The sequence below is a fragment of the Gossypium raimondii genome, chromosome 9 (genome assembly GCF_025698545.1).
Source record: "Gossypium raimondii isolate GPD5lz chromosome 9, ASM2569854v1, whole genome shotgun sequence".
NCBI classification, from domain to species: Eukaryota; Viridiplantae; Streptophyta; class Magnoliopsida; order Malvales; family Malvaceae; genus Gossypium; species Gossypium raimondii.
In genome coordinates this window covers 31,175,548-31,190,101 of record NC_068573.1, presented here as the reverse complement: position 1 = coordinate 31,190,101, position 14,554 = coordinate 31,175,548, and the positions used below count along the sequence as shown (strand labels likewise).

Genomic DNA, 14,554 nt, shown 5'->3' with positions numbered 1-14,554 from the left:
AAATTGCATGCTCATAATGTCTAAACTTCAATTTCCTTATGCATAATTCTTTAGTTAAAATTTTAGAAAATTATAAAAAATTTAATATATATATTCTAATAGAAAAGTCAAATCTATAGATTCTAAAAAATCTATAAATTTTTAAAATACGTAAAAATATAAAAAATTGAAAAGTTTTAGTTAATTTTTTAAGAAATTACAAGAAAAATCAATAAAATAACTCAATATATATAAATTCTGAAAAACTATTAAGAATTAAAAAAATTAAAAATTGGGATAATATAAGTTTTAGCCATGTACTTGGCGACTAGATTCATTTTAGTATTTATATTTTTTTGGTCCAATTTGGTTCTTTAACTTGGCCATCAGCTCCATTTTGGTCCCAAAATTTAGGTTCTGCCAATATTTGATGATGTGACCATTGTTATTAGGACAAAATCGGATCAAATAGACCGAGAATTGATCAATATAACAATCTGAAAATTGATCAATATAATAGTCCAAAAACTAATCGATATAATGGTTCGAGAAATGATTCATATAACAGTTCAAACAAAGAGGTTGAATCGATTGGCTCGAAAACTGTTTGAAATTGGTAAAAATTGAAAATCGAGACAAAATCGACAATTGAATGATTGAACCAGGTTAATAATTTTTATATTTTTATATTTTAGATTTTTATGAAATTTTAATTAATTATTTAATTATTATTAGTCTAGTGGTCGAGCTGGCTAAACTAGTTGAATCGAGAATCAGTGGCCTAACTTGTTCAACCATAGATCCGATTATTAAAACACTAAATATGACACTCTAGTATTATATCACATCATCACTTAAAATTTTATATAAGTTTTTTTAATTTTCTAGTAATGATGTGTCACAATCTCATAGAGTTACATAATCAAAATTTTTTTTTCAAACTCAGGGACCGAAATAAATTTAATTGTCAAATTCCAGGTCAAGTGAACAAAATATGTAAATACCAAAGTGTATTTTTATTTTGAACTTAGATTTCATTTTAGAATTTTTAGAATTTATATATATTGAAATTCAAATTTCTTATATACTTTTAGTAAAGCCTAGGTGGAACCATACTAATATTATGTTAATAGAGGTACCTATCAATATGGACAGTTGCGCAATAAGATAAATGTTTGGTGCTAATGTGGTATCTTTGTATAAAAATAAAATATAAAAAAGTAAATAAAAATAAAAAAAATTGCCAAACTTTGGAAACTAAAAAAAGACCTTTTCCAAGTTCCAATGGCCACTCTTATTAATCTTTCCCATCTATTTTCTCGCCATAGTCTTACCATTTTGAGTTCGAGTATGTTAAAACATATTATTTTCTTATTGATGGGTTGGCGAGGGGTTATAGATAGTTATAGGCGTTATGTAAAAAATAATGATATGATCGAATCAGAATGAGATTGCTCAAAAAAATTATATAACAAATATATTGATAAAAGAAACTAAATAATAATTTGATTTAAACGATAAAGTTAAATGTTTAAAGTCCATGTGCCATAAGTTCAAATTTTATTATGATTGAGTTTTATTTATTTATAAAATGTAAAAAGAGGAAAACACTATCATAAATATATAATTTATTTTGTACATAAAAGGCATTTTAATAATTTATTAATTAAATTGATGTTTAGTTAACTCGTGACATAAACTTTAAATACTTATGGATGTTGAGTTGCAACATAAATCTCCTTTCTTAGTTATTGTTTAGAATTATTGGAGAAGTAAATCATATTCAAAGGGTTAAGTTGAGAAGATCCCAACATTTATAATGTCACCAATTCCTAACAAAACCTAGAAATTTACTTATAGCATCGAAAATAATGTAACTGAATGATTCATTAACACTTCCTCATTTGTAATCGGTAACGAAAAAATCGATTCACAACGTTATCAGTAATAAAATAATACTAATATATAGCATCACTTGATAATTAAAGGGAGAGTGTTCAGATTTTTCTATTGGTTGGATCAATTTTTTTTAAGCAAATTTAATTGATCATAATCTATAAAAATCGTTCCGACCGAATTAAAGCTTAAGAACTGATGTAACCGAATTAATTTTAGGTCGGCTAGTTAATTGACTTAACCAACTTTAGTTATCGAACTTGAATATATTTTAAATTATGAATATCTTTTAAATAATTTTTAAAAAAATTAAAATAAGTCGATTTTTTTTAGTTAAGTTGATTTAAAAATTCAAAAATCGATAACCAACTGAAATAATCAACAAAACTGAACCCGTTGTCGAAAAATTGCTCAAATAAAATTCTACTAAACTGATTTGACTAATTTAATCAGTTTTCTTGAGTTTTAACCAAAAACTCTCCCCTACTTATAATAATTCTAGCTAGGCCTCCACATTATAATGATTACAAATTCATGGTTCATTTCTTGTGATAAATTGAACGAAATTAATAATGGTGAGGATATATACATATATATTTAGGAAAGAAATGAAATGAATGTAAACAAAGATGGTGAAATGAATGAGATCTTAAATGAATTGTGGTCCATTTTGGAAGCCCTTTTTTCCCTTCAAAGAAAACCCTAAGATGATGATTTTGGTTCAAGTGCAAAGGCAGCTGGTTTCACATGCAAAAGCCAACGAAGCATGAGTTAATACGTACATCAATGGGGCTACCCCATCGACAATGTTTCCATGGACATATATTTGGTTTAGGGTTTTGGTTTTTGTTCTCTTCGATTGCTTAGAGAAGGGGTCCAAATGTGGACCCCTAATTATAGCTATTTTGGGGAAGAATGTCTAACTATTGCACAATAAGTTTGCAAATATTGTAGTTGAATTTATAGTATGCAAAAGTATTTTTGTTTTAACTTTTGAGTAAATGTAGATGTAATTATACTAGGAGTTGGATTATATTTCGTCATCTTAGATCAAAGAGTAAACTAATCTTTTCTGTTAAAATTTTTATCTATTTCTACTATTAAAAACTAAAATGGCTAGCAAAATAATCAAATAGTTACATGTGGTGTGCCATATGTACCTTGTTCCAACATTCAAGGCCCAATGTTTAATAGCAAAAATGGATGAAACTTTTAATAGAAAGACCAGTTTGCTCATTAATCTAACGTTCATGGATTAATTTGCCCCCCCCCTTTATTAATAGAGAGGGCAAAATGAAACCAGGCTCTTGGTACAAGGGTTTCTCTAACACTTTTACCTAATTTTTCTTGCTTTTGATTATTATATATCATGGTAAGATAACTAGATTGCATTGACTCAATGATAAGATTGAGGTTCTAAAAATTTTGAGATATTCCTGAGTTTCTCCAAATATATTTTAGTTAGTTAATTAGTTTGAATTAACTTCGTTGTTGCGTTAATTATTTGGTTCGATGCTTGTAATGATTGATTCTATTGAAATTGTTGTAATTTGTAAAGAAAAATAGACTACTAATTAAGTTGATAAAGTGACCCTCTTAATAGTAAACCTACAAAGCAATAATAATTGTATATTATTTCTATTTTATTTACTTGTTTCTGATTGTGCAATAGAAACCCCTTTTTTTTGTGTAGAGAGAGGTGTTATTGTTGGAGTTGGGCCGGATTTATGCATGGTATTAGTATAATTTATGTTTGCCTAAGTTGTATCTAACTTAAAATATAAGCTCAAATTTTGTCTAAGTCTGCTTTATATTTGTAAATGATTGACTAAGCCATTTTAAGGCTGTTCATATTATTTTTTATTTTTAAAAATTATGCTATTTTTAAATTTAATATTTGATAATTTTATATATTTTATTTTTATTAAAATTTTATACTTAAACAACTTATAACATGTTTTTTTAGTGTTTACATCATAATATTATATATTATTATAGATATAATTTTTATATAATATATGACATAATATATAAAATAAAATCATTTATTACAATATTTAAAAAATTAAACTAGGCCAAGTCGAGCTCTTGCCTTAAATTAGAAAGCCCAAACTTGACTCATAATTTAAACGATCCTATTTTTTTTACCCAAGCTCATTTTTCGAGTTTAATATTTTTATTCAAACCCTTTCAAATTTTAGATGGAATTTCAAGCTTGGATGGGTAAGTAATTACCTGACCTTTTTACTCTAATAGAAATCAAATTTAAGGGCATCCTTGTCCCTTTTATTCACGATTAGACCTATTCAAGAGTTGGGTTATTTGTCTAAGTCCAAACCCCCTATCATGGGAGGGTTTAAACAAAAATATTCAACTCAGAAATGGACTTGACAACAAAATAGGTCCATTTAAAATAAGAACCGAATTTGAGCTCCAACATTCATGGCTCAACTTGTTCCAACCCAACTTACTTTCTATTTTATTTTAATTTTATATAAAGATAAAATATATAAACATTAAAATTTTCATGTTTAAAAACTTTAATAAATTAAATTCAAATAAAAAAGCATAATCTATTAAAAATAATTTTAATGTACTTAAATTGTTTGAATTAGTTATTTTTAAATCTAAATACATCTTAATAAAATTTGAGACACATATTTCAAATTATTCATGATTGAACAAACATGTATAATATACTACTATGCATAGTCCCAACTAAAACTCGACCTGACTCATAAACACGGTAACCAACCAACTACAGTAATTGTTAATCCGATACTTTTCTACCAATAGAACATAGGGTAACTGCACTATACAAATGTAACCGAAAACAATTGACGATTTCAAACATTGAGACATTTAAATTTACTTTAGCATTGAGCGTTAGCCCTTATATATATATATTCCACACATGAAAGACCAATAAGCAAGCATTACATACACCTGATTCACTTTTTGCATTCGAGTTTAGGAACCTTGTCCAAATGCACGTTGTCGAAAATAAAAGTATTATAGAGGTTCTTATCTTATGAGTTGGATTGTATTTTATTTCTTTATTTAAAAAATAGCAAATTAATTATTATATGTTATATAAAAAACAAACTAGTCATTCTATTAAAAATTTTATTCATTTTTATTGTTAAGTATTGAAGTGGCTGATGAAGCAACCAAACAGTAGAGGGACTAATTCCAATAAAATAGATGAAATTTTTAACAAACAGTTAAATGGATAAAATTCTTTACATGAAGAGACTAATTCAAGTTACCATTCAAAAAATATTGTCATCTAATAATAAAATTAATAAAACTTTTAGCAGAAAAAAACTATTTTATTTTTGATCAAACGTATAGAGAATAACTTCCATGGTACTTTCGCCTCTATTTAATTGGCTCAAGTAACTAAATTTTTTGTCCCAAAATTTGAGATACGGTGAAGCAAAAAGTACAAATAAAAAGCAATATTGTAAAACAAGGTAATGAAGGTAGGAATGCGAAAATGTCCTACATGCTAGTTGTCCGACATGGACATTACACTTAAATTAAATGCATTTTAGCATATATAGGCATTGACCGAACTGCCTTCTCTTAGTTAGGTCTTAGACTCTTAGTACCCTATATATAGTCCACCTATATAGCCCATGTTCCCTAGTTATTGCCCTGTGAATTTCATAGGTCCGATTCCGATGATTTTAAGTTTTAAGTCAATAATTTTGGATTCTAGTTATTTTATTATAAGTTATGGTTATATATATATTTTATATAATGTTTAGAATTACTCATAATCTCTTCTCAATTTAAAAAAATAGGAAGGTAATATGTTTCAGTATACTCGAATTCACATCCTCCTGAATTGATAACAATACCTATATCAATCAAACTAAAATTCAATCGATAACTATAAAGTTTTTAAATTTGAACTTTTTTATTCAAGTTGCGAGGTAGGGATGTAAGAAGAGGGAGGTTGAGTCCTTGATTCCTTCCTTTTGTTTTCTCTTTGAATTTTTTTTTATATTTTTATACTTAAAAGCTAAAAGTTTTATTTAGAGCCATAAAATGTATAATCTAATCGTTTTTTTATCTTGATCTTTAATATAAAGTTTTGGCTTGATCAATAGGTCACAACTTAGATGTTTTCATATTGTTTTTATTTTAATATTGATGTTATTTATACATTAAAAGTTTATTGATGTTATTTATAGGAATGTCGATGTATATTGTAGTTATTTTAACCATGGATTTCAACATTGCGGATTCGAATATCATAATTACGATATGTAACATGCTAGAAACGGATGCAAATATTAAATTTTGGATATGTATCATCTAAACCTACAATCCTAGGATAATGCATTTGGATATCTTTAATTCTTATTCAAACCTAATATTCATCAATGCTTGTTAAATAGGTGGTCGAACCAATGATCATCAATTCGCCGGTTCAACTGGTTCAATTAGAAAATTATTAAAAAAAATTCTGGTTCAATCAGTTCAATCATAGGTTCAATCGGTGTTTTAGTTGTTTCAACCAGTCCGTACCAATTCTCGATTTGATTGGTTCAAAGCCACTCTTTGGACGGATACCCCGACCAATTTCCAATCCAACCAGTCGGTCCGATTCAAATAACATTGACATTCACACTAGTTTTTCATATTTCCATTATTTTTTGGCTTACTAAAATCAAAGTCAATTCAAAAGATAATACTATTTAATTTGGATTCGAATAATAATACTTTTAAGGGCTGATCAAGAGCGGGTAAAACTTTGGCCCCTTTTTGATAAAAATGAGAAAACTACAATTTTAAATTGAACCAATGAATTATCTTCATATTGAAATTTATTAAAGATTATTGAAATTTCTCTTCTCCAATTATTAAACCAATGAATCAAAATTTAGATTTCTCCTTTGACTACATTATCATCATATTGATTTAAAAAAATTATTTGCGGTTTTTCTTTTGACACTTTTAGTTTTAATTTTAAAACCTCTTTGCTTTTATTTTACTTAATGTTTTTAGCACGAGTCTCTATAAAATTAACTAGTCAAAATAAATTTATAAATAAATCATGGTCGAACTTATAGGTCATCGATTGTTGAATTGATTGGACGGTTCGATTAAATACATAATTAAAATTTTATAAAAATAAAAAAAATATTAAAAAAAATTATTTCAAGCGATCTAAATTTCCCAATCCAACCGATTCAACCATAAAGAAAAAAACCCACACAAAAATTAGAGTGGATGAAAATCCAACATCTTAGGATGTTATCAAGACAAAGGGGATCACATGCATGTAATCAATGAGAAGAAAGGTATCCTTGGACTAAAGTTAAAACTCAAGTGGATTGAATGTTCTCTTTTTATTTATTTATTTTTGGTCAATACCTTGTGTTGCTTTCTAACTTATGGTCTCTATTCTACATTATTAGTTACATGACAATGATATGTTATTAATCTTTTGTCTCACTTATTAAAACAATTATGCTAGTAGGCAGGAGTAAAGCTAATTAAGTTGACGAGTTTTATTTTATCATTTTAATTAATTTTGAATTTTTCATTTAATTTGAATGAAATAAAATCGAATAGAGTCGAATGAATATGTTGAGTTAAATTAAAAAAAAGAGAGAGAGTTAAACGTATCAAATTAAAATATTTTTGACAATTTGACTAAATTTTAAGTTAGAGCACATACATTTAAAACCATGAGCAAAATGAGAGAAAATTAAGAGATTTTACTATGATAAATTTGATTTGGTAATTTATTCGTTTAAGGCTTTGTATTTATCATTTTAGAAAAAAATTAACTTTTTATAATTTAACATTTTTATAGAATTTGTTAAATATTATATACTTTAAAATATATATTTTGAAATTTATATATTTTTATAAATTTTCTGAATTTCTTGATAATTTTTTAATAATTGAAGGGTTTTTTGGTATTTTTCTAAGGGATCAACTTGTTGATTTTTGAAAATTGACAGACCCAAAGGGCGCTTACATTAATTTGTTAATCAGATTTTAATTTATTCAAGTTGTAAAATTCAACTTATCTCAAACTTCAAAAACTGAATTATTTGTTCACATTGATTTCAAAATTGAATAACTCAATTCAATTAACTCGAAATTTAAATTTCTTTTAATATTTTGAATTAAATCGAGTTGTATTCACATCATTATTAATTTATTTTGACAATTGATTGTAAATTAAAAAAAACAAGTATAGAGGCATATGAAAATGAAAAGTGGATAAGATATTTTTATGAAAATTAACTACTATCATAGAAATTTCCCCTTTTTTTTGGTAGAGTATGAGATTTAAAATTCTATCCTCACTTAAAAATCTAAGTCCCATATTTGAAAAGATTTAAATAAGGGTAGTCTTTAAAATAATTTATTAAATAAACCCTATTTTTGTTATACCTAAATTAGTCCTTATATTTTTCAAATTTTAAAATTTTAACCCTGACCTAGATGGTAGTAGTTAAACTCGGTAGGTCAAATTATGCTATTAGTATCGTACTATGCGAAATTGTGGATTTAGTTAATATTCTCCAATTTGATCATCTTTAATTCCTATACTTTTTGAATTTTGAAATTTCAAATTTGATTCAAACGGTAGCAGTTAAATCCATTAGCTAAAATAGCGTGATTTTTTGTAAGTATTATGTAAAGATAACAAGTTGTTATGACATTACACATACTAAACACAAGATTTTGAAAATAATATAATTTAACTTAATAGATTTAACTGTTGCAAATCCTGAACTTACGTATTGTGCAGAGATTAATAACAAAAATTTGATAAAAGAAATAGCCTTGAGGTAGGTACCAATCAAAGTTTAAGGATTTGTTTGGATATAATGAAAAGTACAAGGTTAAATTATGCTACTAGTCCTTGTATGATGTGTAAGTTGTAGATTTAGTCATTGCATTTTAACTTGATCATTTTAGCCCTTGTACTTTTGGCATTTTAAAAATCTATCCTAACAAAATGTAGTTGTTAAGTTCATTAAATTTTGGTATTTTCAAAATCTTATACGTGAAACATTTTATCACATGTGTAATGCCATGTCTGTTTGTTATTTCCACACATTTCTCACAAAAAGCCAATTAATGTCGGCTATTGTGTGCATCAAGATTAACATTTCAAAAATTGAAAAGTGTAAGGACCCAGAATGATCAAAGAATATAGACTAAATCTACATGACTAAAGACAGTATTTAACCAAACAAATTTAATTATTATTGTTTGGATCAAGACTGAAATTATAAAATCCAAAAAGTATATGGATTAAAATTAACCAATTCAAAAATATAAAAACTAAAATAGATAAAAATAAAATATAAAAATTAAATCCATAACTTACTCATACACATACTAATACACATACTAGACTAATAGTGGAATTTATCAAACTTTAAATCAAAATATATCTTGATTTTGAGTTAATTGCATTAAAGGTCCTCAAATTGTTGATCAAATTTTAAATGAATCTCTAAACTTTAAAACATTACAATTGAATCCTCAAACTGAAATATCATTCCAATAAAAAATTTCTGTCCGCTTAACGCGGATCTAACATAGATATTGTATCAACCCTAAACCCAATTAAAGTTGACAGCTAAACTGACCAATAGTTTAATTTGAGAATTCAACTGAAACGTCTCTAAGTTTAGTACCAAATTTAGAATTTAACTCATAATTTGAGGATGTCCGATGCAATTAACCTTTTTCATTTTTAAATTAAGAAATTACATACGAAGGACCGCATTGCAAAGGATAAGTAAACAGTAAAGAGTAATTTTAATAAATGTAATAACGTAAACCTTTACATAACAGTACTAATTCAAGCTCAAACACTGTCATGAAAACCCAGAAGAACACAAATATTTTCTATGTTCAGCATTTCCGAATCATCGTTTATTCAACACTAGAGACGATGCTAACAAAAAGGGATATTTCTGAGAATATCATATCTCGTTCATGTTCGTGTACGAACATTGTAAGACTCAGGTTCCTTTTTTCTCCAGTCATTTAAGTGAAGAAGACCAGAATGAATAGAATGATGAACAAAACTAGCAAAAAAATTATTATCATAATCTGGCCCTTTGCACCAGCCTTCTTCATGACCATAGCCATTTTTTTCTGCATTCGGAAAAAAAAACGAGGGAATAGACATGGAACGTGATTAAAGGGCCATGTAATAAGCGCAGATGTCCGAGCATTTAAATTTTCAATTGCAGATAAGGACTATTACCTGAACAAAATCCAGTCGATTTTTTGTGCTGTCCATTTCGGTACCCAACTCATCTAAAATCTTCTCCTGAAGTGGCACCAAAGGTATTCAAATTAGCATGTCGAATGGACAACATCAATCCTACGCGAAATTGAACGTTGTATATCAACTAAAGTTGCAATTCGTTCACGAATATGTTTAACCGGAAAGTATTCACCTGTGCGAGAAGTTCTTCATGTATAGTAAGCCCAACACCTCCGATTCTCTTGACACTTGTGCTCAGCTCATCCAACTCCTCATCCTGCTGCCTACAAGCATGAGTTGATGACAATAAGAGAAACTAGCAAAATCGGAGAACAAAGCATGTCGAGGACTAATAATAGAAAATGGATAAGAGGAAATCGAGAGAACCCTACTTTAGAAGAAGCATTTGTCTATCCGATTCCGATGCTACAAAGTCATCGTTACTTTTTGCACTATAGTGGTCAGATATATCCGGTTGTTGAGAATTTGGTAGTCTCATTAATTCTCGACGGATCGCACTTGCACTATTATCATTCTCTTTTCCGGCTCCAACGGTTCTCTTCACATCAGCCACCTTATCAAACAAAATAATTCTTAAAGGGCATCCATTACTGAAAATACACACAAACATATATATAAAGAATAACATTCACCATGTGTTGTACCATCATTTTTAATAACAGCCTAACTGGAAAATGCTGGCAATGGCACAATTATCAAATAAGCATAAAGCCGCCCTATTAGTAAAGCTTGAAAACCGTTGCGCGCTAGTAGCGCGCATCCGTTTTTCAGCTGGCTTCAAAGTGCTAGTTGTAGCGCGCTAGCGCCCCTATAGAGTAAGGCTCTTCTGTGGAGTCGCACTCCACGAGCCTTATCTTCCCTCCAACGACTAGCTTCCCTTTCTTGTTTCAACCCAACAAGGATGCTGCCCTTGCCCTTCCCCCACCATGGAAGGACTCCATTACTGAATATATGTTCTTTCTTTAATAAAATGTAAGAACCTAAATAGAAAATCCCAGCAATACCACAATTATTGAATAAGCATTAAGCTGCCCTATCAGCAAAGCTTCAAACCATTGCGCTAGTAGAGCACATCGGTTTTTCAGCGGGCTTCAAAGTGCTAGCCGCTGCACTCTAATGACCCTATAGAGTAAGGCTCTTATGCAGAGCCACTCTCCTCTAGCCTTGTGTTCCCTCCAATGACTAGTTTCCATTTCTTATTGCAACCTGACAACGAGTAGACTGCCCTTGCCCTTCCCCCACCACAGAAGGACTCCATTACTGAATATATGTTCTCTCTTTAATAAAATGTAACAACCTAAATGGACAACATCGGCAATGCCACAATTATCCAATAAGCATAAAGCCTCCCTATTAGAAAACCGTTGCTCGCTAGTAGCATGCATCCATTTTTCCGCTGGCTTCAAAGTGATACAACGAGCACCTTTTTTCCGGCCAGACGACAAGGATGCTACCCTTCCACCACAGTGGAAGGACTCCATTACTAATATATATTTACTCTTTAATATAACAATACCTGAAGACGAGCATTGCTGGTCCATCTCCTTCGATTTTCGAGCTCGACTTCATTGATGCCGTACCAAGAAGGATCCCTAGCTGCCACCGAAATCGCTTTATCCAATTCATCCACCTTCCTATCAAGAAAGAAGCATTTTTCAGCAATTGCATAAGGAATCAACATATCAAAAGATTTCAATTAAACCCATAAATATAATGTAAAAAAAATCATCCAACATCACTTTTTTTATCCCCATTTCAAGGATCCAATCAAATTAAATACCTGCCATGCGATGCTCTCACAATTTGCAAGCAACTCTTTCGTGAGATGAACTTGCTCACCAGTTCCCCCAGGAACCCTTTCCCATTGATGAAAACTTGATTGCAATTTATCAATCTAAAATTAAAAAATAAAATAAAGAACCCAAAATTTCATCTAATAAAAGATTCCAAAAAATTAGAGAAAAAAAAAAACAAAGGAAAAGGACCCAACTTACAGAATCTTGAATCTCTTCTTTGACGATGTAAAATGGATCTTGAGCTTTAGACATTTTATAAGGAATGGGATTTAACTTTATATCCTGGGCAAAAAACCATTCAAAGAACAAATCTTCATTGATAATTCATGTGAAAAATGCATGAATTATTGAATGGTATATTACCTTTGCTACCAATCTGAGAGAAACCCAGTAAGGGAGATCGGTGTTTTCACTGTTTGGAAAGGTGAAATCAAAGAAGAAAGAAAAGTGATAAATGGGAAACAAACCATAAAGCAAATGGTGAATTCAATTCAACCAAATTAAAAAAAAAAAAATACCAGTTATTTGAACAAGAAGATGCTGTACCGGCCCGGATTTGGTTCGGCTCATTTTTAGTTGGTCAAATTCTGCTATAATCCCTTTTACTATGTATAAGTTATGGATTTAGTCCAACACTTTAATTTGATTAATTTTAGTCATTGCACTTTTTGAATTGGTCGATTTTAGTCCCTGTATATTTTGAATTTTAAAATTTCAGTCCTAACCCAAACGATAGCGATTAACTCTTTGTTATTAAATTCTACTACTGGTAACACCCCAACCCGGCCTAGACGTTATGACCGAATCTCGAATGTTACATCACTTCCCAAAACTTCGATCATTTGCTTTCTAAACGTATCTTGTTCTCATATAAAATCCTTTGCAAAAACTTGTCTAATTTTTTATTAAGAAAAACTTAACAGTTGAGTAATGTGTGTTTTCCAAAACGTTGAACACATTTTTCAAGTTTACTAAAAGAGTCATGTTATAAACTTTGCTTATTTCTTAATTTAAAACCCGATTTCTCTATCAACATTTGCAGTGGAAAAATCGTTAACTTGTTAATTTAAAGCAATCATTCAAATTTAGTTTACGACAAATCATCTAATGTATAGTTTCAGTTTATTAAAACCATTTAAGCCAACCAAAACCCAAAATGTTAATAACATCCAAAAACTGATAAACAATCCCAAATAAAGTCCATAAAGTTTAATCGAAAATAAATTAAATTGTCTTATGAGAGTGTGATCAGTTCGAGCTTCCGAACATCGCCCAACCCTAAGCCTGCGGATTATCTGAAATATAAAATAATTGGGTGAGCTAAAAGCTCATTGTGCGACTTGGCCCACAAACATAACAGATAGCAGAAAAATTAATGCACAATTACATCATAACAGAGCAAATACAAATGGCATGGCATGTTTGGCGGTACGAAAAGTCAAACAGAACAAATCCTACCCCTATCCACTACACACCATCTCCGTCCCACCCAACACACCAATTAAGGTAATTAATACTCATCCAACCCTACACACCAACTTAGCGGTTAATAACCGTTGAAAATTCATACAATCAAGTTGCCAGATGCACATATATTGCAGTTCAACTACCGGGATCAGATATCACGAGCGAACTGCTAGAAATACATATCAAGGTCTGCCTAAACTTCCTCCATATCATATTCACATCCCACCCCAATGCACATGCAACATCATATCATATACATAGATTTATTCAGACTATACATGCTTTTTTATAAGCTTATCGTATCAGAGGTATGCTAATAAAGGATACAGTTTCATAGATTAGAATTATGCACAATATCCGAGTCAAAGTTACAAAATAGAGACTTACACACTCAAATACTCATACAACAATTTACGAGTTTAACAAATTTATTATGCTCACAGAATGTTTGCATCTAATGTCATGTATAACATATTAGTTTTAACGGATATCAGACATATTCATATAACCGATTACAGAACTTTATGAATCTCACACTCGACCCATCTTAACCTTTGAAATGGGCCCATATGCCCATGTGGCCCACACACCCTACCTATCCAGCTCGTGTGGCCCATACGACTTGGCACACAGTCAAGCACACGCCCGTATAATGTTCATACCCATGTCTTCCTATCCTTGGATTGGTCGTTGATAGGTGATAGCCTTAAAAATTCCTAGGGGGCGATCATCACGGGAGTTTGGTCTAATAGGGAGCCGAGGTAGAAACATCGATGCAAATTTTTTCAACCTCATCCTCTTCTGAAAACTTGTACACCATTTCAAAGAAATGGTAGAGATTGCTCGGTGTATTCTCGATAATGATGTACCTCAGAAACTGGTAGGTGGTTCTGGAAATGAAAGCTTGAATGGCCCATTCATTTATAACCCCCTTGGTGACCATGGTAGCAACACCAAAACATTGCACATAATCATGAAGGGATTCGTTTGCTTCTTCAGGGATGATTATCAAATAAGTTGGGGATTGCTAGAGTGTCTTATTGGCCAGGAAACGACTCATGAATTGTTTGACCAATTGCTTGAAAGAATGAATAGACCCTAGGGCAACAGTAAGTACCATTGTCGAGTTGTA

The 14,554-nt window shown here is 30.1% G+C and overlaps 1 protein-coding gene across 1 annotated transcript; it reads right to left on the bottom strand.

The window, feature by feature from the left end:
* Positions 1-9,662: 9,662 nt before the first annotated feature.
* Positions 9,663-12,505, bottom strand: LOC105798984 (syntaxin-61). The gene is made up of 9 exons (XM_012629277.2): positions 12,474-12,505; positions 12,319-12,367; positions 12,154-12,237; positions 11,940-12,053; positions 11,676-11,789; positions 10,531-10,712; positions 10,332-10,422; positions 10,136-10,201; positions 9,663-10,023 (listed from the first exon to the last, which is right to left on the bottom strand). Exons 3-9 carry the CDS (start codon positions 12,205-12,207, stop codon positions 9,913-9,915), a joined length of 732 nt encoding a protein of 243 aa, XP_012484731.1. The 5' UTR covers positions 12,208-12,237; positions 12,319-12,367; positions 12,474-12,505; the 3' UTR covers positions 9,663-9,912.
* Positions 12,506-14,554: the final 2,049 nt, after the last annotated feature.